This window comes from Spermophilus citellus (assembly GCF_964194105.1).
Source record: "Spermophilus citellus genome assembly, chromosome: 8".
Lineage (NCBI taxonomy): Eukaryota > Metazoa > Chordata > Mammalia > Rodentia > Sciuridae > Spermophilus > Spermophilus citellus.
This window is the reverse complement of record NC_138189.1, coordinates 137035505-137063004: the sequence shown is the minus strand read 5'-3', so window position 1 is coordinate 137063004 and position 27500 is coordinate 137035505. Positions and strand designations below refer to the sequence as shown.

The 27500-nt window shown below is 36.3% G+C and overlaps 1 protein-coding gene across 6 annotated transcripts in view; it reads right to left on the bottom strand.

Moving 5' to 3' along the window:
• Positions 1–27500, bottom strand: part of INPP4B (inositol polyphosphate-4-phosphatase type II B) — a 777385-nt gene that overhangs the window by 141452 nt on the left and 608433 nt on the right. For all 6 annotated transcript variants that reach the window (XM_081304010.1, XM_081304015.1, XM_081304012.1 and 3 more), the window contains 2 exons: positions 23287–23395; positions 1950–2127 (listed from right to left, as the gene is read on the bottom strand). In XM_081304010.1, the coding sequence (XP_081160136.1) occupies positions 1950–2127; positions 23287–23395 (287 nt within the window). The remainder of the gene's footprint in view (positions 1–1949; positions 2128–23286; positions 23396–27500) is intronic.

The following is a 27500-nucleotide window of genomic DNA, read 5'->3' as shown; positions in this document are numbered from 1 at the left end:
CTCTGAAATTCCAGGCATAAATTCTTAAAAGAATGCATGGCTTGCAAACTTAACTTAAAAAAGGTCCTCCTAGTTTCAAGGGCTGAGAGATTTATTAGTAGGCAAAGCTTATCTACCCTGTAGAAAACATAGGGGGAAAAGTTGGAGCACTGCTGGATTAAAGGAGCAGAAAGTCCCCCCACCCCCCGAAATCACTGCAGCAAGTTGTAAATGATGTATGAGATGATAAGTCCCTGCCCAGTGCACAGGAAGAATATAAATAATGCTCTGTAATCATTACAGTGATGTGCTATTTGCTAAAATTTTCTGCTTAGGTGAGCCCGGAAAAAACCTCACCTCATCTACAAATCCAAAAGAGAAATGAACCAAAATTAAATTATATTATTTTACCGTATGCATCAATCCTTTACTTTTTTTCTTTTTTTTCCCTTGGCCCTAAAGACATATTTGTTGACTACTAGAATACGTATTTGTTGCTAAGGAGTTTGTCCAATAAAACGACTTTTGAATATTTTAAATAAGGAAAACTCAGAACATATATATTATATAAAGGACATAGTCCTGGGTTTGAATCCCTGGTTTTGTTCAGTTCCTGAATTCTATGCTAGTTTTATGATTTCTAATAGTTTTTAACTTCTTGGAGTCAAAAAATGAAGATAATATGCATCCCACAATTGTGAAGATTAAACAAGATAACATAAGTCATGTAGCCCCTTGCTTTGACATGAAGTATGTTCTTCTAAAATTTGGTCATTATTTTCTTCCTTTTCATGATGGACGCACGTATTATGGCATGGAAAGAATGCTACAGTTCAATCTTGGGTTGAGATTCTGAGTTTTGTCTTTTTAATTTATTAAGCAAGTCACTTAACCTTTCTTCACAGATACCAGCTAATTTTTAATAAAAATGGGTATTAGTTTTTTCCTATGAGAAAAATGTATGAAAATTTAAAATGCAATTTAAAATGCTACACAAGTGCAAGGTGTGATTATTCTTAAACATCCAAATATCTGAGTAAAATTATAGATATACATAATATCCAGGTTTCTAAGAATCTGTTCTTTGGAAAGAAGTAAAAGAGGTATACTTTTAACTTACTCTAGAATTATAATGTTAAGAGTTTCTGTTGGTCAGTTTCATTAAAAGTGTCTCAAAATAAATTATAAGATGTCAGAATGCAGAGGTGATGGATGAGCACATTGGTATTAGACTCCATGATACCTGGTTTTACATTTAAAGTCAGCCCATAATTTGTCTTCTTCCACCTTGGCTTTATGTCATACAGCTGCCCTCATTAGCTATGAAAGTTGATATGGAGTGTCTGTCCCATGCCACACCACCCTTCCTTTCTGCACATACAGGAGCAAATACCCAGCCTTAGGTTCTTACGTATGTCTCAAACAATAACTAACGCTTACAGAAATCTTTAGAATCTGCTCCCAGTAGGTAATATTGAAGAGAGCAAACCGAAGCAGAGGAATTACCCCCATGCCAGGAGTGTGAACCCACGTCAAAGTTCTGCTTTCAAAGGAAATGACATTCTTACTCAAATGCATGGCTTTGCATGCATAAACGTCAGGTGATCAACAGAAGAAAATACTTTTCAAAATCTCATTTAATTCACCTAATAAGACCATAAGCCAAAGAAAATGAAAGATGCCAAGGAAAAGAGACAGTGTCCACCAACCAATAACAGGATTCACTTCTTACCAGGAAAAACAACAACAACAAAAAAAAAAAATAAAATAAAATAAAAAAACAATGCTTGGTAAGATTTGAAAAGAGAACAAGGCCAATTCATTCTGATCCCATGACAACACTTTGAAGCTCACTTTTAACTCAGTCTCTTACACTTCCAGATGCTATGAAAGGCAATGTATGCAGAACGCAAGACCAATGGGGCTGGGGGGATTTCATTTTCCTTCTATAGTGAAGATTTGGATCTTACTTTTTCTGAAAGCATCTTTAACGAATTCTTCAAGCTGTCTGGAGAACGCTGGCTTGCAGAATTAAGCAGCAGGTCGGCATGGGTTGCTATCAGAGGTTGTAGTTGATTGATGTTGCTGAGAACTTCTTTTGCTTTGGCTGTGTTTTCAGGTGAATAGTAAATAAACTGGTATCCAGTACTGCAACAGCAAAGATAATGGCACATTATACCAAAAGCAGAAAGGATTTGCAGCCTTTAATACCAGGTGGCTGATGATAAACAGAACAGATCAGAATTATTCCAAGGGAGTTTTATGATATCCTAACAGTTTTCTGTTTGTTTTTTAATTGATGGATTATAATTATACCTGGGTGGGATCTGTTGTTACATATTCATACGTGCACATAACAGACTCGGTCAATTTCATTTCCCAGTATTCACTTCTTTCCTTCCTCTTCTCCCTCCCATTGGCCCCCTTCTATTACTCCTAGAAATTTTTAAGTCAGGTGACAAATGCATTTTTTAAGACTAGGTTAAATATATCCAGTTCTTGTTCAACCACCAGCAAGATTCCATATGATTATATATGTCAAGTATTAGTAATCAAAAATTATTATTACTATTAATTACTAATGGACTTGAGTACAGAGAGAAAAGCATGAGACTTTACATTCAAGCCATTGTCAAACTAAATCCTGGTCTGCCACTTACTAAGGTGACAATCTTGGGCAGCCTTCAGCTTCCTCATCAGGAGACTGGGAATAATTGTCCAAACAATTCTATGAGATGGATGAGATTAGAGATCCCTCAGGTGACATACCTAAAATAGTGTTTGGTATTACAGCAAGCATTCAAAAACCACTCCCTCTACTTTCCCCATGGCACTGGGCAAGGAGGAAGGAAATAAGTATTAAAATTCAGAGGGCTGGGATGTGGCTCAAGCGGTAGCGCGCTTGCCTGGCATGCGTGCAGCCCGGGTTCGATCCTCAGCACCACATATAAAGATGTTGTGTCCGCCGATAACCAAAAAATAAATATTAAAATTCTTTCTCTCTCTCTCCCTCTCTCGCACTCTCTCTTTAAAAAAAAAAAATCAGAATAGGGAGAAAAGAAATTAATGCCAGGTGGGCATATGGCTAATTTTATTGAATAGAAAAAGAATTTTATAGCATAAAAATTTCATTCCATTACTTTATCACCACTCTTTTTTGTTCCTTATGGTTTCCCATCTGACCTTTAAAGAAATTTAATATGGATTATTAACTGAAGGATTATTGAAATTCATAATCATCATCTAGGACCTGATGGAGAATGTCATGGGAGTTAGGGATTCATAAAGCAAAGACATCTTTGGTCAGTTTCAGCAGGAAAGACAAAGGGGGCATTCCATCAGAGAAATGAATAAAGCAGCAAAACCCAGTGCAGGAGGGAGGAGGAGCAAGTCATGGCTGGTACAAACCTGCCTACGTGTCCTTACATTCAACTCTATTCAACTCTTTTTTTTTTTTTTTTTTTGCACCAGGGATTGAACCCAGGGTTGTTCAACCACATCTCCAACCCTTTTTATTTTTTACTTTGAGACAGGGTCTCACTAAGTTCCACAGGGCCTCACTAAGTTGCTGAGGCTGACTTTGAACTTGAGATCCTCCTGCTTTAGCCTCCCTTGCTACTAGGATTACAGGCATGCACCTCTGTACTGTGCTATCTCCAAATACCAAATATACCTGATACTTAAAGTGCTTTTGCACCACAATTTGAAATCCAAACTGTAGCTATTTCCCCTACAGTTACCAAGCAAATTACTCAAATTCCCATAATTCCATTTCTCATCTGTAACAATTTAGAAATCAATAAGAAAAATTAACACCTAAGTATTCTCTTCTCTAATAATTTTTTTCCGGGGGTGGGGAATAACAATCTTTAGGGAATATTATTCTTTTAGCAAAAATATAATAAATATTCCTCATATTTTATTTATTATTCATGTATCTGTTACAGAGTGATGAAATGTCCTTGGATGCTTCAGCTATTCAGAAGCTCCAACAAGGAGTCAATGAGGATGACAGGCTTATGAAGGCAAAGAAATGCACGGCTAGACTGAAGATGCTCTTAAGGACTGGCTTTCATTTTCTACTTGGAGATTTTAAATGTCAGCTGTTAAAATACACCTTAAGGAGTTATTATATATTTTAATGCTAATTAAGCACTTAAGAAGAGGAGAAGGGAAGCAGTAGAGCCCGTGTATGACTTGTATGTATTCCTGATTCATCCTATGGTGGGAACTGGGGCATGTAGAACAAAAATTGTGAACTATTCCTTGAGACAGGCTCGAAAAGTCAACCCACCAAGGTCCTTCCTAAATTCCAGTGCTATTTTGGTGACAATTATCTAAAGATATTGATGTCTTACCAGAAGTTGGACCCCTTGCAGCTCTGACCTCAGGAAGCAGGAGGGACTACAGACCCAGTGCTATTTGCTGGCCTGCTCTTCTGCCACTAGAGTTTGCTTCCTGGTGTGTGTTCTGGTGGGCACTCAGAGGCCACCCACTATTTAGTTATTGAAAACCTGCCCTGCTTCAAGCCATGAAGTCTCCATCTTCCTCTTTCCTTGACTCCTCCTTCTGCATTGTACCGTTTCTGGCCTCTATACCCTCTCTCCTGTTCATTGTTTTTTTTCCTCTAGTGTCTACTGTCTTCCTTCTTTTCTCTCCGGGTGGTTTGCTACTACTTTATTTGTGAATATTATGGACTTTCATTATATTTTCTGCATTAGCTCTTACTCTGCAAACTCCCTTAGATTCTCCTCTCCACATGAATTTAAAACATATATTTCTAAGATTTCATTCTCACATTTTCTTTTCTCATAATCTAGATTACCAATGCTCAAAGTTTAGCAGGAATAAAATTTACTCGGGAATGAGGACAGGGCTTGAATGTTTATTTTAAAATGCAGATTCCTTGGCACACTGAGATACAGTAGGTTGCAACATTTGTCATAAGGCCTCAGGATATTTTGATGCAAAAAGAAAACTGAGTAAATTTAGAGATGTGTGCAGCCATTGTTTTGATTCATGACCCTGGATCATGCCATGTAATGATTCTGATAAAAGTCCCTTATTAAGCTCCTCTAATTTTCTTGAAATTTGTCACAGAGCTACACGGACACTCCATCCTTCTGTTCTGCACACCTTGCTTTGGTTCCTTTCTCTTTGCCAGGGTTCCTCTCCTGACATTTTCCATGGCTCTTTCATCTTTTCCCTCCCAATGGACTCCCTGCCTAACATCTTTTAATGATGAGCATCTTACCCAGTGAGGCTGAAAGATTCATTTTCCCCAATAAAAGCTAATGTTGGTGTTCAGGATGAAATAGTATGGTATGGACAAAAATATCACCACCCACAAAATAATTTTAAGTATACATAAATTCATGTACATATTCAGTGCCTTACTCTTTAAACATGTCATATATTTTAACAGTTAAATGGAAAGTTACAAGTATAATTTAATTATCTAGATAGAAAGAATATAACTAAACTCTATTTTACAGTGGTATGAGAATTACACTGAATCCAAACACTTGAATCAACTATCAATCAGATAAAAACCAGAAGGAGGAGAAAATATTTCTTCAGACAAAATACATTATACATGATATAGCAAATCATAGATAATGAAAATTGAAACAGGTTTAATATCATTTTTCTATTGATTAAATAGTGAATTAAAGTATTAATTTAAAATTTATATATTTACCTAAACATGTTAACATACTTAGAATCACTGTAAGTAGAACACATACACATCCACATACTCCTGTGTATGTAAGCTGTAACTACGCATATCGTTTTTTGGAGATGTAAAGAAAGATAAAGCACACAGTGAATTCACATTCATATTCATAAACTCTAATTGCTAGACAAAGTATAATTCAAACAAGAACTTCTATAGTTTGAATTGTGTTATCAATCTCCTCCAACCCTTTTTGCTAGTCTTTCTTAATCCCCTTCTCCAGGGTCAGCATGTACCAGGACTTTCAGTCCTCAGAACTTTTGCCTTGTTGATCTGCATATCTCTCCTAAGTAAGATCATTTAATCTTGTGGTTTAAATGCATCAATTGTGCCCATAATTCCAAATGCACATCTCTAGCCTGGACATTTTTCCTTGATTCCAATTAAAATAAGAGCTCTCCCTTGACAGCTGGAACTTAAAGAGTTCCACACTGCTCCAATCAGCTCCTATTCTCAACCCGCAGGTCCACTGTCTTCTCTATCACAGTTTATGACATGACCACAGCATGTGATCCATGACCCCACTCTCCCCTGCCTGCATTTTGTCTGATTTTTCAGGAAAGCCTTCTCTGTCCTCCAAAATAGACCAAGAATCCAAACACTTTTTTCCAACCTTATTGCAAATAACATGGTGCAAGCTACCACCATTTTAAACTACCAGAATTACTGCAATGACCTACAAATTGATTTCCTTACCCTTGTCCTTACCCTTACCTATCTGGAGGTAAATAACTCTTAAGACACTGGTATTCTTGCCTTGTGCTTAGTTAGGATTTGATGGAGGTTGGAGGCAGGCAAGAAGAGAAATAAAGGGTCCTTCCACAGGTCCCTGACTACAAGTCCATACCTTGAAACTCTCACTTTTACTTTTCAACTCCTTCTCCTTCCCAACCCATTTACTAGCCAAACTAGGATTTCAGGAAGTGGAATTATAAAAAAAAAAATGTAGATTAGAGACAATGAACAGGCAAGAAGAAAAGGGAAGGAAAACATGAAGGAGGAGGGGCAGGGTTGTAGAGGAGCATGGAAGTCGACAAGTGTAGGAAAAAGTGCTTTCTACTAGCGTGTTCCTGCTTCTGAGGCAGAGCTCAATCTGCAGAGAAAATTATCAGTACGATTTCCACCTATTTTTTCACAAATCAATCACTACTTGTAAATAAACGGTTTCTTGAATCCATAGGGAGGGACAGACATGTTCTTAGTTCTGAGAAGAAAACCTTGTGGATAATAAATGAAAATTCACACTTTACTGCACTTAAACATGACCTTCTGGCTTCACGGGGTTTAACAATGTGCTTTCCTGAAATGGTAGAAAGCAAAATCATACCTGTCTGCTTTCCCCCACATATTCTTTCCATTTTCTGCTAGAAATGGGGCTTAGAGAAAAGAACCAGAAGGTAAAGAGTATTTGTCTTGTTTATCTCCTGTGGGTTTCACTTACATAATTAAATGAATTATATGATCTATGCTTAAATGGATGTTTATTTTTAAACCTGCTCTTGTTTAAAAAGATCCTGGCTTCATAGAAATTTTAAAACCAGAGAGCATTTTGATCAAAGCTTGATGCCATTCATTAGCTCTGTGACAAGTGATGCTAATTAAGTGGGAAAAACCTCCTAATATTCATTTCTGCTCAACTTGTTCTCCTAAGGAAATTCGTTTGTGAATGATCACAGTGGCTCCTACTATCTCATTTTAAATATTTAAGTTCTTATCTGCAACTTGTTGACCACTGGGACATCTACTTTCTATCTACGTCATTTCCTTAGCTTTAATTCTTGCTTTAATACAAATTTCCGGGCACTATGATATGACTCTTAAATAAACAAATTCCAACATGTCTTTTCACTTCCTTCTATGGCTCTAGCCACTTGTCTCTCAATTCATTGGCCCCAATTTCTTTTGCCAACTTCCAAGGTTCTGGTTCTATTTCTATGTGATTTGGCTTCTGCCATTTTCACACTCTTTTTTTTTTTTTTTTTTTTTTTTGGCCAAAGTTGACGGAATAATAACCCAAACCAGGTCCCCTTCTCTACTTCCTCCTGGACCTTAACTAGTCATGTGTCACCAAGAGATAGATAGAGTGAGGTGCAAGAATAGGAACCATTCCCTGGTGTGCTGTGTATGTGAATGGCCCCTGTCTACAAGCAGGAACCAGAGACCTTTTGAGGATAATAGATATGTATTTAAATTGGGTTGTGATGACAACTGTACAACTGTGTAAAATTCACTGAAAATCATTGACTTGTACACTTACCATAAGTCATATTTTTATTATATGCAAATTATACAATTTCTTCTTAAAAAAGCAAATGTTTCTAGCATCAGGTATTATAGAACAGATGATCATGATACAGAGATAAGAATGCAAGAAAAACAGAAGGCGTATTAATGAGCCACTTCATTTTTTCCCATGTTAAATCTGATTGTATTTTTAAATAGGGTCACTAATAAAACCAATAATGTATTCTACATAATTTATGTGGACAATCCAAATCCCCTTATTTCTCAATTATTTTAATGTTTAATAATTATTGGATCTATATTATAAATCTAACATTATGCTAAATGCTTTTCAGGAATTATATTATTTAATCTTGACACTATGAGAAAGAAATATTATTCTATTATAAGAATTTGAAGCCTGGGTGGGCTGAGTAATTTGCCTTGGATCACATAACTAGTATAAATGATAGAGCTGGCCTTCAAACTCACACATCTTTATTATTATATAGTATGAATCCTAATTATGTTTTACTGACTCTTGAACATAATATTGACCCATTTCAAATTTAAAAAACTTATAAAGCTGTTACAAACATGAGCAACAACTTTAACAACATCATGGTGGGTCTAGCTTATAAGTATCAAAATAAAGTATAACTGAAGTTCTCATGTCTAACTCATTAGAGAAGACGTACGATTTATAATATGGATAAGCTAAAGAAAGAATGTCAGCACTGTCTCATAGGAAATTGCTTTCAACCAATGTTTAATGATTGCTCTTTCGTCAATTAATTGAGGAAATCAAAGACCAGAAGTAACAGCAAAATAGTCAGTAGATACATATGTAAGATGATGCTTTGTTATGATTTGGATATGAGATGTCCCCCCAAAAGCTCATGTGGCAATGATTAGATTATGAGAGCTGTAACCTCATTGGGTTAATAATCTAAATGGGATACTGAGTGGCTACTGTAGGCAGATAGAGCATGGCTGAAGGAAATAGGTCACTCTGGGTATGCCGTTTGGAATGATATTTTATCCCTAGCTCTTTGATCAGTCTCTGTCTCTCAGTTGCCATGATCTGAATTACTTTCTTCTACCATGATGTCCTGCTTTACCTCAGGCCCAAAGCAATGGAGTTGGCTCACAGTGGACTGGAACCTTGAGCCAAAATAAACATTTCTCTTCTAAGGTGTTCTTGAAAGGTATTTTAGTCACAGTAAGGAAAAGCTGACTTTCCCACGAACGCCACATCAGGGCTGGGTAGGATGTCTGAGTCTTCTTCCACCAGAACTTGCAAACCTAAAGCCTTATGTTCCTGATGTTGATATCCTGAGAGTAGCCACAGTTCAGGGCTTGCTCACAAACCACTCTGTGCTTCAGTTCTTAACATTCCTATGAGGAATTTAAAAGAATGTCACATTTCGCCCAAATTTTCTAGGAACTTTGTAGTTGGAGAATTTTTTTCTATGATGCCTAGTTTCCATATTTGCTAGGAACAGAAGTTGCAAAAGTGTTTCATAAAGATATTTCTTTCATGCTACAATGAAAGAGTAAGAGAGAGAAAACAAAACTATTCTAAAAGAAATATACTTCTGTATTTCTCTATAGCATTCTCAGTAAACCTATTAATTTTTCTAACGTTTTCATCAACATGCTTAGACTTCTATCTTCAGAATATATATAATTTCAAGTTTTATTTTCTGCATATATTTTCATATATGTCTCTACATCCCTCATAAACTACATACTAATGGAGATTATTATATGATGTTCTACTCTGGAGATGAAAAAGATTTTTTTTTAAAAATTAATTCATTCAAGATGTTTCTGACATTTTACTACTGGGGATAGTAATCTTTGAATATCTTTCCCTTCCTTCCTTCCTTCCTTCCTTCCTTCCTTCCTTCCTTCCTTCCCGTCTCCTTCTCTTTCTCCTCCTTCTTCTTCTTTTTTTTTTTTTTTTAGTGACCCTGGGCATTTAATCAGGGAGTGCTGTACCACCGTGTCCTTCCTCAGCTTTTTATTTTATTTTTTTTAATGATATGGGGTATATTTTGGAAGGATATAGATAGAAAATTCATAAGGCTAAAGTTTGGAAATATTTTCACTAACTACTATAGAGAAAAATTTTAGGCAGACTAAAACAGTAACAAAATCTGAGTATAAATTACCATATGAATTTACAAGTTTTTAATAGCAAAGAAAATTTACTTTTAAGATTATATTCTAATAGAAGCCTGGGAGAAGTTAAATGTATGTTGTATTTGTATGTTTATTTGTATCTTGTGTGTAGCAAAATCAATACCTTAAAGGAACATCCATAAGCTAACAAATTATTCATTTTTTAAGGATATACTGTGTGTTGAACTTACTGACTGCATGAGGCAGAATGTGAAACTGAGGACAGAAGTCTATTTTCTAGCTTCGTCATTGTTATTATAAGGTTGATTTGATCTTCGATCCTCACTGTTTTCAATAAAATTAATAGGGGAATTCACAATTTATGAGAATCCCTGTAGTTATAAAATTTAAAAGTTTTTTTAATGCCAAAAAAGTACACTTGAAAATATGATTTAATTTCCAAAATCTTTTATATTGAATATAGACAATTGAGAGCAATTGAAACAAATGATTTATTTCCCATATTCCTTTTCCCAGCTGCCTTTGCAGTTACCCAGTGATGTAAACCAGGAAGTTATGTGTCTTTTAGCCCTACTCAGTCTCAAGTCTTTATCCAGTAGATTTATGTTTTGTTAAATGTTTCCTTAAAACATCATGGTAAGCCATTTCCTCTCACTATCATTACAAGAATTGTCTAATTGTTTGCCCTTCAGTTCTCTGCATGTTGTCCTTCAAAATGCAAATATGATCATGTCAATGCTCAGCTAAAAACTTGCGAGAGCTCCCATGGCAAGGACAAGCTGATAAAACACACAAATGTCCTCAGGTTTTGACATCTGTCCCCTGCTTTGCCTCATTATCTCTTTCCCACTCACCAATACTCCATTAACTGCTCCAAGTTGCATGGGCCAGTGCAGTTAACAGCAGTCAACAGCCCCACCATCTCCTAGTGTGCTGCACAGAAGCTCGGAGATTTCCCTGCTACCTCTGGGTTCTTAGGTTCTCCCACTCCTAACAAACACACCAATTCCAAACAATGGCCAATCCCTCCTACAGCAATCCTCTTCCATCTGTGCTGGGGTAGACCTTCTTTCTTGATAAAGTCACTGCAATGCCAGTTTGTAAATGCAAACCCCCTAGCAGGACATTGGAATTTTTCAGGCAAAGCCCACTTAATAAAGATTTTGTAATTAAAAAATTTATCTCAATCATGTAACATTTTTTTTCCGTTCCATGATATTAAATCTCATTTGTATATTTCTAAAAAAAGAAAAATGAAAGAACAAAAAAACAGTAACAATAATCTTCCAAAAAGTGAGTAGCTATGAAATAAATACATAGTGTTTATAGTTTTCTGCAATTTATTTATAGATGACTTTATTCTCTACCACTTGCTGCTTTCGAGGACCATGGATATTTAAATTAAATATCTAGAGAAACAAAGAACTTTAAAAAAATATCCTGGAGATCACTTGGTGTTTAACTTGAGCACAGAGGGTCTTCCTTGGAGTTGATGTTTCCTGGCTGAGATGACACTATATGTGCTGTTTAAAGTATCATCTCAGTTTATAGTGGAGATGTGTAATTCCTCATGAACAGAAAATAAATCCTCCAACTATATTGTCTTTTCACAGTTATTTTTAAAATCAAAAGGAAAGGTTGTTTTCCCTGCAATTTGCTTATTGACTTCAACATTTTGACTTTAAGTCCTAATCTTTCCTGTTGATTTTTCTTTTGATCTCTCTCTCTCTCTCTTTTCCTATATTGTGCGTATTCAAAACTAGAATCATCATAATTGCAGTGTGAAATTGAAAACATTTTATTGTAAAGTCATATTATCCAAATCACCTTCCAGAGAAATAGTGGTGATTTATTCACTTAAGTAAGTTTTTCCTTGAAAGTCTCAGATTTTAACTGTTCTTTCCAACAATGCATCCGTGGTAACAATGAAGCAAATGAAGAAAATTCAGCCTCATCTGCAGCTCAGATGAGGAAACCCAGGCGTGAGCAGCACAGGGGCTGTCTGAAATCCCACAACCCAGCCAGCTCGTGTCTTTGATTATTTCCAGACATTGTTCTCTCTGCCAAATTTAGTATTACTATAAATTTAGGATCACTTAGCAAACATATTGTTATTTTCACTTAAGTAAGTCCTTTTCTTTGAAGCAGCAATTTGGCTTTTCAGAATCCTGAACAGCCACACTTGCCATGGCACAGAGTGCTGAATCAGCTTCAGATCAGGCTTTGCTTCACAAGCTCCCTTGGAGGGTACCAGAAGCATGTCACCAACTTTCAGATGTTAAACTCATCATAGTATTACTAACATTGTATCAGGTATTAAATAGGCATTTTTACAAAATATTGCCACTTTTCTTCTTTCAGAACATTGAAAATAATTCACTCCCTTACCAGAAAATTGTGAGTAAACACTGATATTCTAATTCCTGCTGAATATCTGATTTTTAAAAGTATATGACATTTTTTTACAAGTGTCTCTGTTTTTGTTTTTGATTTCAAATTCTTCAGAATGTCTCTATGTCTGTTACCTAATTCAGACACATCAGCCTTTTCAAGAAGAGGGATTTGTTTTACGTTCCACTCCCATGACAGGAGGCAATCTTTTTAGTGCATTTACTTACTCCCGCAATATACTTATTCATGAAACAAACACTTATCAAGTGAGTTCCTGGGGACACTGTGCTGAACCAGATAAACATAGTCAATGCCCTCAGAGTCAGAACAGCCTAGAGGGATGCTTGTTCACTGAAAGCAGACAAGCAGTTAGGAAAGGCCTCTGGGCAGAACTGAATTTTAAACTAAGATCTGTGGTAGGAAGGGAGGAAGCTCATGCTACATCACTATGGAGGGCAGTGTAAGAAGGAGAGAAAAAAAATATAAGTGGTGAGATATGAAACCAGATAAGAAAGCAGAGACAGACCATACAGAAATGTAGGACCCCATCTAAAATTTTGCTTTCTATGATTTCAGTTGTCTGTGGGCAATCATGGTCTGAAAATATAAAAAGAAAATGTATGTTTTTAATTTTATGCCATTCTGAGAAGTGTGATGAACTCTTAGGTTATCCTGCTGTCCCCTGCCTGGGATATGAGTCACCCTTTGTGCAGCATAGCCTTGCTGTGTATGCTGCCTTCCCACTGGTCAATTTAGTACAATAACATCTTGGTTATCATGGTATCTCAGTACTTGTTCTCAAGTAAACCTTATTTTAATTAATAGTGGCCAAAATGTGCAAAATAGTGAAGCTGTCAACTTGACTACTATCATTTCTTATTGTTAATCTCTTATTATAATTTATAAATTACATTTCATCAAACATATGTATATAGAGAAAAAGAACATAGCATTTGTAGGATTGGGAACCATGCATGGTTTTAGGCATTCAAAGGGGTCTTGGAATTGTTCCCTGAGTATAAGAGGAAATTACTGCATCTTATGTGCTTTATACTTTATCCTTCAGTCAAGAGTTAGTTAAAAAAGATTTAAAATTCTGAAATCACAAGATTATATCTGCCTTTTAGAAATATTATTCCAGCCAAAAGGAGGAAAATGGATTGAATGAGAGCCAGCCTGGACAGAAAGAGAGTGATTGCAAGATTTGGCAATAGAATACTTATGAGACAGTGTTCTATGGGTTAGGTTTATTATATCCCATAATTCACTGCTGAGATTAATGATGAACTGACAATCATTTTTATTTTTTGAGGTGTAAGCAAAATAGATAAAATTTTCAAGAATTCCCAGATTTCTAAGTGGAGCTTAGCAGATAGCAGTGTCTTTTATTAGAAAAAGAATTCCTACAAGAACCAAGTTTGAAGGTCATAAGGTGAGAATTTACTGAACATGTTTACCTCCAGCTGTATGGGAAATACTGGTAAAGTGGAGGCATCTGAAAGACAGGGGTAAATACATGTCTGGACCTCATGGGTTCTTCCATCCATAACTGGACTTAATGCCGGGATGATATCTGAAGTTCAATGCTCAAAGTTGATGAGGGAAATTAGGCATCAGATTCATATTTTGGAAAGTAACATGGAAACATCTCTAAAATTAACCATTTCTTAACTAAAAAAAATCCACTATCAGGAATTTATCAAGAACAAATATAAATTTTCAGAAATTTATAAATAAGGATGGATTTTTCAAGTACAAGTGATTATAACAAAAGATTAGAAACCACCTGATTAACTTTCAGTAGTCTTTTGGTTAATTATGCTACATGCAATCTACAAAATCCTATTCAGCTTTTAGAAAGAATAAGATCTACACATGCTGAGGTTGCCAAAACATTTTTGAGTGAAAGCATACTTATTTACACATTTTACATGAATAGTAGATAATTTTGATTAAGCTCTTACTATATGCCAAGTATAGTTATAAATACTTACTGTATATTAACTCATTAAATTAACTCATTAAATTAATGGGGTGAATAATTTTTTTTACACTTCATAGTTGAGAAAACTAAGGTATAGAAAGGTGAGGTGATATAATTAATGTCATGAAGCCAGAAAATGTGGGAGTCAAGATTCAAATCCATACAGGGAGCAGAGTTTATGAATTGTCTGAGCTGAAAGTTTCTGCTTGACCCAGTATCAAGGGATAAAAGTTAAATAGAGTCATAGAAAGGTCAAGAACATTACACTCTCATGACTTGAATTTGTGAATGAGGACTAATGACTGCTAAAATCTTTGATTTGACATGCCTAAAAGAAATCTTTCAGCACCAAATTCAGATTGGTTTATTCTGGAGAGAGAGTTAGGAAAGGCAGGATATTTCAACTATACTTGCTCCTTTATTTTCTAAATTTGTGTGACACAAGAAAATCTTATCTCTGTATATAACTAAAAATCATCTACAGTGCAGATTCACTTTTGCAATGGAGCAAAAATCCTTCCATTCTCTTGTTCTTTCTAGTTCAATGTTTGGCCAGTCTCACCATTCACTTTCTTCTGGATGTTCAATGTTCAGCTAGACTAATGAACAGCAGTACTCCCTGTACCAAGCTGCAGATAAGAGAGAAAGCTCATTTCTTGTTGACAATTTAGTGTTGTGTACAAGAAGCTGTGTGCAGGAAGTCCCTTTAGAGTAGAAAGGCCATGTACACAGATTTGGCAGACCTAGTTATCTTTTTCGGAAATATGAACTGAACTGGGAGCTGTAAGTGGCCAAGGAAAAATCAACTCATCAGAAGGAAAAATATATATACCTCCAAGGAGTCGAATTATAATCAACACCAAATATTAAATCATCATCTCCTCCAAAATGACACACTGTTAGCAACTAGACATAAAATAAAAGAAAAAGAGGAACTGACATAAGGCTTTTAATGCATTTCCATTGCTACTATGTGATATATTTATACTGCTTAAAAGAAAATTTTGTGATAGAAAGTGTTCTTTCTGAAAGGAAAACAAAAACAGCATTTGAGAGTGAATAAGGGATGAATTTTTTAATTGCTCCAGAATGGAAATGTTTAATAGATTAGTTTTGGGTGTTTTGAACATGACTGCTAAAGAAACACAAAAACATAAATTATTTACAAAATGAAGAGCATCATATATATGTGTGTATGTATGTGTATACATACATACATATACATATATACATACACACACATATATATTATTTTGTGCATACGTACAAAATATGACTTGAAAGAATTAGTCACTTTAGGCAGTTTTTCAATTTTGAATCTACAATAGAAAATAATACAAATATGTAGAGTTGGTGTGGGAAACTGTCTTATCAGAGAAGGGGATTAAGGATGTTTTTGGTCTCTTTGGATTTTTCTGTATTTCCTGATAAACATATTTCTTTGCCAAATTGGAAAAAGCATCAATAAAATTATTGATTAAGAATATACATCATTAAAATATCAAAATATTTCTAATTAAATATATGCATGATATATCCTATTGTGTACATATGATACCAAATGGAATTAAGATCTTTGACTCCAAATGGCTTTATCAATGAGTAATACCACAAATGAGTGCAAGAAATCCATCCAGAGATCAAGCCAGAGACAGAAAAGAGCTCTAACTAAGTACAAAATAATTTGCTCCCCCATCAAATCAATGATGGAATCTTATAGCTTTCCTGAATGCATTTTGATCACCTGTTCTGTTTTAATAAAAATAAATAAGAACTTTAATCTTGAGCATGGAAGTGAACAGTTTTAAAGCAAGTAGTTTTGTAACCCTGCCTAGTGTGCTCATCTGTTACTGGAGAAAACAGAAATGCAAGAGGCAGAAAAGTTTCTGAAGGTTTTGCTTAGACATCCCAGCATGACACCATTAGCTGAAAATGTTAATTTATGTTTTGTCTCTCTCAAATTACATAGTGACTACTGATTGTGTCAGAAAAATGTATCTGAAAGGTAGCCGTATGAAATTTTGCATCCAGGTCTCCCACTCCTGCTTTATCCAATGCCTGCTAAATTATTGGTTGTAGACAACTTCTTTCCTGATGTGATTTTTTTCCACTTATGGAGAAGTCTCCTATTTATAATCTGGAATAGGGACATATATACTTGCATTTCTCCCTACAATAGAGTAAGGAAAAATTCTTGGCCCCAGAACTTTTGCCTGGTGACTGGTTGATCACTGATCTCATAGAAGGCAAGACCAGTTCAACCCTTTGTGGTGTTGCTCACTATTTTCGCTATGTTTGTGTGTCCCCAGAATTCAGATGCTAAAACTTCATCACCAAGGTGATGGCAGGAGAAGGTGGAATCTTTAGGAAGTGATATGTCATGAGAGCTCCAGTCTGCTGAATGTGTTTAGTGCCCTTTTAAGAGGAATCAGAGAGCTGCCCTGCCCTTCCACCATGTAAGAACACAGCTAGAAGGTAGTTTCTGTGAAACAGAGAACAAACCTCACCAGACACTGAATCTGTTGGTGCCTTGATCTTAGGTTTTTAGCCTCTAGAACTATGAGCAATAAATTTCTACTCCTTATAAATTACCCAGCCTAAGTTACTCTGTTACAGCAGCAGGAATAAACTATGATATCATTTTATTTCAGAAAATTCTTTCAAACTTTCGTATAAAACTCCAGGTTCATATGTTATGGGCCAGGCTAGATGGGCAATGACCAAATAAGACTCCATTTTGCTCTGAGACTCCACATCATGTAAGAAATGCTTTTCCCATGGAAAGCCCTGTCTCTGTTCCCATCAATAGATGCATAGCACAGCATGTTTGACAACACAAGATGGCAATTTTTATACAACATAAAAGTGTCCTCTCTTAGGTTCCTGTTTTTCTTGGACAACGTACCCCATTAGAGATTGATTGTCTAGATGTTAGTAACCATTCTTTAACTTGTACTCAACTAGGAATGTTTTGGCCCACTCCCTTTTCTGCTTATGAATTTAGACCTCATGATGTTTGTTTATGGTTTTGAATCATAGCAACCACCACTTATGCTTTAATACGGTTTTAAAAGGTGAATTCAGAACCTGGGGGTGGGTGGGTCAAAGGGTGTGGACTTGCAGCCTAGCCCTTGGCCTGCCAGCTGGTGGATCCAGACCACCGGCTGGTGAATAAAGTTTCCGTCTCCTGCTTTAAGATCGACTAGGTGATTTATTGCACTCTCACCTTAACACATAGGCTCAAGTATAGCCTACAATATTCCTATCAGTACAAATTCTGTTTGTGTTTCTTAAGACTTAACTTTTTTTTCCTCTTCATATTCAAATTTTATCTCAGTTAATGTTGATCAGGGGCATCTGGAGCAAGTTGGGGAGGAATAGGTGATAGGTTGGGTAAATAGTGAGGCAGGCATTTGACATTAAGATCACCTGCAGGATCCCAGATCGGAGTGCATTCAAAATTAACACATCATAAGGAGTTCTGAGTCCCTCATGGCATTTCCTTCTTCTTTACAAAGGTTCTTGTTTTCATGAGGTGTCTTTTTATCTTAATGGAAGGGTTATATTGTCAGGTCATGAAAGGGTATTTAGTTCTGGCTGAATCTGATCTTCTTGCTGAAATTACAAATGTTTAAGATAGCAAAAAATATTTGTTTTAATGATCATTTTCCTTTCATTTAAACAAGGCAGAAAGACTTTATTCCTGTGGTAGGTGATAAATCTATTAGTTTCATGTACTATCTAGGTAAATCATTGATACCTGGTGTTGCGGTTTAGATATGAGGTGTTCCTCTAAAGCTCATGTGTGAGTCAATGCAAGAATTTTCTGAGGTTAAATGATTAGATTGTGAGAGGTATAACTTGATCAGTGGATTAATCCACCTATATGGATTAACAAGGCAATAATTGTAGGCAGGTTAGATGTGGTTGGAGGAAGTTGGTCACTGTGGTTGTGCCTTGGGTTTTATAACTTGCCTTTGATGGTGAAGCTTTCCTTGTGTCCTGGTCACCAGGCTCTGTATTCTTCCTCACCTTGAGCTCAGAGATATGGAATGGAGTTGTCTGACCAGGGATGGACTCAACCTCTGGAACTAACAGCCCAAATAAACTTTTCCTCCTCTATGCTACTTGTGTGAAGTCTTTTGGTCAGAATGATGAAAAACTGATTAAAACACCCAAAATTTTAGACACTTGATATTACAAGTGAATACATAGGTTACGAATATACTGAATCAGTCTTTGAAACAAATGCACGTGTAATTAGGGTTTTGGATTTACTAAAAAAGCCTCAAGTTTGTAACATAAAAACCTTTATAATATGTTTGATTTTATTTGTGCTACTCAGGACCAAGTTTTCCCACTTTGAAATTCTTACACCTTTATTCTCAGTTTGGTTCCATTTTGCAACTGTCTAATGAGTTGGGATTCTCTGAATGCAGATTTCCAGTAAGTGAGTAATAGTACCCTTCTTCTTTAGTTCAGCAAACCTTCCTTCTTACAGTTTTTGTTTCAGGAGGGGTCTGTGTGGTTATCCAGTTCAACTCACCTATGTAGCTATTCCCATTTCTTTCCTCCACACCCTCCATCTGTGTTCCCACAGCACTGTTCATTTTCAGTTCAATCAGTGCTTCGAACCTTCCCTTCAAATTACTCACCTGGGAAGCTTTTAAAACATACCAATGCCTGGCCCCCTTCCCAAAAATGTTGATTTAGTTTGTCTGGGGTGATATTGTGTCACAGATGAAATCATTCAAAGCTGCAAAGGTGGTTCTGATATGGCAACAAGGTTGAGAACCTCTTGTCTGTACATCATTGATCTTAACTGCATTATAATATTTGTGACATTTTTCCTACCCCTGGAGCTTTCTGCACTTTTAAGTCTGAGACTATATCTGATTCATATGTGAATTCCAACACCTGTTGACCTTGATCTACCCAAAAGTTATATACAAAATGCTTTGTAGGGCATTTTGAAAGATCCAAAATTCAAGACTACCATCTATTATTCAAAGAGAAGACAACCTATTAGGAAAATACCAGGCAATAAAAAATATGCCATTTCTCTGTCCTTGTAAATAAAGCTACAAAGGAAGTAAAAATAAAATATGAGAGAATCAAATCAACTTGAAGAATCAGGAAGGACTAATGATGAAGGTAGAATATTAGGCTAAATCAGCTGTATAATTTTGAATTGGGTTACTTATATAGCTTTGAGGGAAGGAAAAGGAAAATAGTATGGAGATGAGGAGAAGAGCAGATTTTTTTCTCTCTCTCTCTGTCTATATATGTGTGTGTGTGTGTGTGTGTGTGTGTGTGTGTGTGTGAACAAGGAAAGGAGAAGAGGTGGGAATTGTGTGAAGCCCACAATAGTTTGCACAGCATTTAAGAAGCAAACACAGGAGAAGGAAGAGATGAAGGTGGAAAGTTGATGGGGTGAAACCATGGAGGCTCTGCATGCCTGATGGATGGACGAACATGGACTCCTTCAAGGATTTGGAGCACCAGAGAAATGCACTCAGATATGAATGCTTTAAGAAGATCAATCTTCCTAATTATCTTGTAGCTTTTAAAATATGTTTGTACGTGATCTGACTTGCATTATATGAATACCATAAGGAAGGTTTTTCTTATGCTAAACCTGCTCCATTATGTGGTCAATGTATTCATCCAAAAATAGACCACTAAGGAATAGAAACATAAATTACATCTGTTCTCAGATGACAATATTTCTTTAGCTTAGCTGAGAAGAAAATAAATGAAGGTGAAATAGCACAATGGTGGTGGTGGATCCTTCGAAAACAAGGCCTAAAAGATCCGAGTATCTTTTGGGGCAGTCATCACAGGAAAGAAGAGGCAAAAAAAAAAAATCTTTCACTTCAGGTGATTCTCTGCCCTTCATTATGTAGTTTTTCCCTTTAAGTGTGATCTACTCATTTTATATAGTCAGGTTTACTTTGCCACATTATCTTTGACTGACTAATACAGTATTGGTTGCTAAAAGGGGCTCCGGAAAAAGCACTTTCATGGTGCACCCACTTTAGGTATTACTTCTTTGCTCAGGTTAACTTTTAACTTAACAAACAGACCAATACCATGTCGCCTCTGTATTGCCTCAGCATGTCATATCTGACCCATATACTACCCTATGGAGAGGTGTGTTAAGATCCATGCTGTTAATTTTCAAGTGATTTGTTTAATTTTTTAAATAATTAGGAAAACAGTGGGATATATAACACATGTAAGAAATCAATCAATATTTACAAACATCAATCATACTTTTCTCTTACTTTTATTTTATATTTATCCTACAGCTCTATGTGTTTGTGTTCAGATTAGAGATCCAGTGAGAAGATAAAAAATAGTGAATAATTCAGGTATTAATGCATACAGTTAAAACTCAAGAAATATTATTCAGGGTCCAATCACACAACTCAATATTTGTACTTGCTAAAAGTGTATAGTGATATTTTATAAAATTATAGGGTTATGTTCCATGTCTCACATTAAAATTGATTCTGGATACTCTGTGGACAATCTGATAATTAGGTTATGCACTTTGAAATTTGATTAAAAAATTATTATCAATTCTAAATTTAGAGACTTCTAGTCTTAAACAAGATGGAGTAAACATAATCTATTTCACTTCTCCTGATATTCACAATAAAATACTCTAGACAAAATACATAAGTCACATCAAAAAGCTCTAAGAAGTAGAGGGGAAATATGTTGGCTAGGTCCTTAGGGACTTAAAAATGATATGACAGTGAGCTCTAGGTTTTTTTCCTCCTAAACATCCCAACTTGAATTTCAGAAAAGGTCTCAATGCAGCCAAATGCCCCCACCAACAATAAAAATAGCACCTGAGAAAACCAAATAACTAGAAAAAGGGTAGCCCAATGGATCATTCATCTTTTAACCACCCCTGTCTGTTTTGGGGGTGAGAAATTCACAAAAAGGCAAGTTAAGAAATATACCCCCCTCAGTAAAGCCCATGTGCAGAACCTATCTTCCACTCCCATTTCCACTTAGCATCCCTTCCTCAGAGGGTCTGTGTTTTGGACTGACTTCCATCGCCCATGAAGTTAATAAGAGATGCCCCTTGTCTGCAGAGCCTGTTGCTGGACCCTGCCTTCCATTCCCCACTTCAGGAAGGTGATAGAACCATTTTCTACAACAGAAAGGTTTGGGGCTATGGAATAAATACTGAGCAGAAACCTGAAGTAGAGGGAGTTTATTTATGCTGATTAAATAGTTCTGTAAAATTATTGCAAAGGTTACTCCAATCTACACATGTAATAAAAGTTTCAGAAACATATGTTTTTCAACCAAAACCAGAAAAACAAAGAAATTGGAGAAATACAATAAAGGTTGTAGGTGAGTTAAACATATTGTATCAAAATCAGTTTCTAAAATATAAAAATAAAAAATATATGTAATGTTAGTTTATACATTTATATAATAGGAAGTCAGATAGTCAATTCTAACCGACTTTAAATGCTTTCTTTCTGAAAATCGGGGCACCAGCAAACAGCTGTTTTATGTGAAAAATGTGATCAAACTTTCAAAAAAGTTTGTTTTGTGCCCCTCAAATAGGTCTTCTAATACTATTACTGAATGTTTATGACTAAAAAAATGACTCCCCCTAACTTTTTAAAATTTAGGTTCTTAATCCAAGGATAGTAACTATTTCAAAAGGAAAGTTATTCTTCATAACTGCATGATGCTTTTTAGGGTTTCCATAAGTGCAGTCATAACCAAAGAATATTACTGAGTAAACTCAACTGGAGGGGGACTTGAGGGAGGGGGATAAACTATTCATACAAAAGCTTTATAAGGAAAAGTGGCTTTAAAAAATTAGAGACGGGCATTGCTATGGGTTGGATTGGGAATGCCCTCTGAAAGCCCATGTGTTAAAAGCATGGGCCCCAGTGCAAGGTTCAGAGAGGGGGTTTTAGGCCATGATTGGATAGAAGGGGCTCTGATCTTATCAGCTGACAGGACTACTGGGAGGAGGAAGAAGTAAAAGAAGTAAGTCATTGGAAGCATGCCCGGGAAGGGGTTATCTTTTAACTGGATTCATTCATTCATTCTCCCATTCTCTCTCTCCTCTCTATCTGCTTCCTGCCTGCCATTAGCTAGGCTGAGTTCCTCCACCACGCCCTTCTACCATGATGTTTCCAGAGCAAGGGAGCCAGTCAACCACAGACTGAACCTTTACAACTGTGAGCCACACATAAAACTTTTCCTTCTCTATGTTATTCTTTTCAGATATTTTGTTCAGAGTCATGAAAATCTGACTAACACAGGCGTGATAAAATTATAAACTGTAATAATACTTTGTTGTTTCATGCATTTTCCCCATGGAGCAGGAAGTGTTCTCAGTTAATTTCACACTTTTAATAGAGATTCGTTCTGATGTCTCCTTTTCAAATTGCAAAATCAAATAATTGGGCAGTTGTATTTCCTGACTCGGGTCACAGCAGAAATCTGTAGAGACATAAAACAGTACCTATCCAGCTAAATCTCTGAATGCCATTTCCTGAGTGAACATGGTTGGTCCTAGAACATCACCTCTTAGCGGCATGGCTTCCAGGAGATTTACCTGCCAGCACAGCATCGTGTTCAATAAGTGGTTCATTCAGATATTTTGTTTGCTCTAATTTCTTCTCAAGTATTTTGGAGAAATTTGAAAACTTGGAAGTTACCCAGTGGGTTGGAAATGTCAAGGACTATTGGTTATGATGGGCCAAGCATCTTTCTGAATCTTGGTTATCGTTTGCTCAAAGGGAAGAAAGACAGTTTTGTTAATTCTGTCTCTACTTACTTTCTTCTTTCTGTTTCAAATCTATGCAGTAGTTTCCGAAGACCACCATTCTTAAATCCCTGAAAATGGGCAGCTGGGGCTCCCACTGTGATGACATCGTAGAGAGCATCTGGAATGGAAACAGACAAGGAGTTGAAGGCTTTGCAAACATTTATCTGTTTGCACTGAAGCATACCCATACTGTGGGAAGTTTGAGAAATTATTCTGTTTAAATTCATAGGAATAACTATGAACTCTCATCTCAAGGGGGCAAGAGAAACTAATCAATCTTTCTAAAAGCCACCTGTGCACCTAAACAAGTTATAATGTTTCTCTGATTTATGACTACATCTTAATTATATGCTACAGTGTAGAACAGTATGTTCTCTCATTCTTCTATATACTTACTGAGAAAACATGTTAATTGGTCTTTTGTGTATTTTACTTTATTGAGTTTTGCATCATTTAATTTGCAATCATATTGAAATTCAACAATAATGAACAATCTTTCAACCACATTTTATGGAGAGAAGAACCAAAATATTAATTCATTTTGGCTCAAGGGCAGAACAGAACTAGAGCATTTTAGAAAAATCTATACAGGGTCATTTTTGCCAGTATATACTAAATCTTACACAATTTTGAATGCATGCATTTGCAATTTCCTTACCTGACATGGAAAGAATACAAAAAATGACTTTTGATCTATTTTTCAGCCAGATACTTTGTTTTAGCATAAAAATCCATACTTTTAAATTGTAAGTCAATCCTTTGATCTTGAAACTCATCAAGTTGGTTACATATTAAGTATGGCCTCAAAATATGGCATCATTTTTACATTCTAATAGAAAGTATCCTCATAAAAAGAAGACAGAGTGATAGCCCTCTTGTTAAACTACATTTTATTTGGGAAACCTCATTTCATAATAGATCTTTTTCAAATTGATTTTGATACTGAGGCAATTGTTGTTGCTATTTTTTTTTTTTTTAGATTTCATTTACTGGAAAAAACATAAGTTATTTTGTTAGCCTTAGGTAAACACTGTAAGTTCTTCAGAATTGCTCTATCCAGACACATCTAAATTTCATTTTTTATATACAAAATATCTTCAAATGAAAGACTTCAGCAGTACTTCAAAAATGCAAGGCCAGAAGAAATATAACACCACTCCAATTGATCCATTATAAGGCACATGCTGAATGATCAACTAATGGATCTCTGTGGTGGTAATCTGTGCCTTTTGAAAAATCACTGACAAACTACTAGAAGTTAACTCATCTTAAGATAGCACTGTATTAGATTTATAAGAAATTTAAATATTCTTTGACGAGGGAAATTTAATCAATAGCTGAGAAAAGGATTCAGGGTGTGTATGGATGTGCAGATTGCCTAAATGTATCAGTTCTAGTCCCTGACAAAGTGTCACAGCTTTCCAAAGGGTCATGTTATCACCCTGTGGTTATGGTTATAGTTTCAATCTAAAATGTCCCACAAAGGCTCATGAGTTGAAAGCTTGGTCCCCAATACAATAATGTTCACAGGTAGGGCTTTTGGGAAGTGAATGGATCATGAGGGCCCTAATCTCATCAATGAATTAATCTAATTAGGATTCATAGATGAATGAACTCTTGGGAGGTGGTGAAAACTGTAGGAAGTGGAACCCACCCAGTTCAAGGGAGTGGGTTTTCAGAGCCATGACTTTGGGGCATGCCTTGTTGCTGGCCCCTTCATTTCTCTCTCTCTCTCTCTCTCTCTCTCTCTCTCTCTCTCTCTCTCTCTCTCTCTCTCTCTCTCGTAGCTGCCTTAAGAAAAGAGAGTTGATCCACCATATATTACCTGTCATGATTTTCTATTTCACCATGGTCCAGAAAAACCAGAGCCAAGTGACCATGACCAAAACCTCTGAAATTTAAGCCAAAATAAAATTTCCCCTGTGTAAGTTATTTTTTCTCTGATATTTTGTCACAGCAAAAATGGAAAGCTAAATAACAGAGTTACCAATGCTGAATTCTCATCTGCCTTCATTTATCTAATGAGAAACTCGAGGACCATGAAAAGCTGACTGCTTTGTCTAAGTTTCAAAAGACCTCAACCTTAGGGGACTTTGACTTCTTAGCCAGAATGGACAGCCAGTGTTCCATGGGGGTTTAAGATACTAGGTAGAACCTGAGTCCCTGGGTTTAGATCCAAGCCCTGCCATTCATAAGCTACATGGTATTGAAAAATTATTTAACTTCTCTATGTATCAGTTTACTCACCAGTCAAAATGGAGGTAAATGTCACAGTCATTCAGTAAATGTTATCTATGATAATTTTCTCTACAAGAAGTAATCCCACAGAATAAACAAAGGTGTTATTTTAATTTTTACTCATTTCCCTATAAAACTAGGCATTTCAGTCTGCAAAGGAAAATGATACTGAGGCTCAGTCTTCTGAATAGAATCCGCTCCTGTGATAATTTGAGTTAAAGATAAAAATACAAATCATCATGACTTTCCAACACAGTGTGCTGTATTTCATACAACAATACAAAACCAACACTAAAACCACCACTTGGACTTACAAAGGAAACTGGTCATTTATGGCAACAGATGAACCCACAAGGCTCTACATTAAGGGAAAGAAGCTGGTCAGAGAGGGGCAGCCACTCCACTCCCTGTGTCTGCAGTGTCTCAACAGTCAAAGTCATGGAAGCAGAGGATATAACAGTGGGGGGGGGGCATGGAGAGGAGGAAATGGGGAGTACCTATTCAATGGTCGTAAGTGTCAGTTATGAAAAGTGAAAGAGTTCTGCAGAATGGCTGTACAATAATAGTGTGTCATGTGCTTGAAAATTTGTTAGGCAGAAGGATCTCATATTCAATGCTCTTAGAACAAGACTAACAACAATAAAACCAAAAGGGGGCACAGGGATGCTTTCAGATAATAAATATGCCTGTCACCTTGAGTGGTGATGGTTTCACGGGGGTAGGCCCATGTCCAAACCCATCAATTGTATATATTAAATATATGCAGTATTTTGTAAACCAAGTGCACTTCAATAAAGCAGTATTTTTAAACCATATATTTCTCTAAGCCCATATTCCAGGGATTCCTAATTCAACTTCCAAAACTGCCTACAGCCTGTGGCCCCTCTAGCACCAGCCGACCAAAAGGTGTTATGGTTTAAAAATGAGCTCCCCCGCCCCAAAGCTCAGGAGACAATGGAGCCATGATCAGAAATAAATGATTACATTATGATAGTAGTAACCTAATCAGTGTATTGATCCATTTGGTGGATTAATAATTTGAAAGGACTGTTGTAGCAGTTGGTCACTGGGTTGGCAACCATAGGCAGGAAGGACACAGCTGGAGGAAGTGGGTAATTGGGGGTATGCCATTGGACTTTAGACTTTGTTCCTGGTGCCTCCATTGCTGGCTCTCTGCTGCCTGGTTGCCCTGAGCCAAGCAGGTTCCCTCCAGCAGGTCCTCCTTCCATGATGTTGGGCCTCACCCCAGGCTGAGAGCAATGGAATCAGCTGATCATGGACTGAACTGCTGAATCTGTGAGCCCCCCGAATAGACTTTTCTTCCTCTAAGTTGTTACTACCAGGACCTTCAGTCACAGCAATAAAAAGTGATCAATTCAGAGGGAAAAGTTTTTAGTGTGGTGGGAGAGTTTTAGTAGAAAGAGACAATACTTCACTGGTGGAGATTTAAATTACTTACTTTTACCAAATTTTCAAAAACATTTGATGAAAAACAGGGTGCTTGGGCCCCTTGTAATGCCTTGTAAGAAGCCCTGAGGCTATGTGAGAGGTATTGAGAAACAGCTTTCTTGGCTTTGGGGTGAATCTGCGTCTTTAACTCATCCATGACTTCCTAGCTATCATCCAAAGCTACTTTCTAGAAACAGAAACTCTCTCTCTCTCTCCATCCACTTCATTGTTCATGGGAATTCTAGCCTCTCATGAATGAACCAATAGACTCGGAAGCATCAGGTAAAGGAAGAGAAGTAAGACGCTTGAATAGTCTTATCTCCCCATAATAAAGAACTGATTGTATATAAATCTAGATGAAGGAGTCCATGTTTCTTGAAATCATTTATAATATAATGCCTAAGGTTATAACAAGCTGTTGTGTGTATTCTAATTTTTGACTCTTTCCTTTTGTTTTCTACTTATAAACTCATTCCTTATAAGGTTTGTATATTATATTTGTTTTGTTTGTTTTTATTTGTTCTTATTAGTTGTTC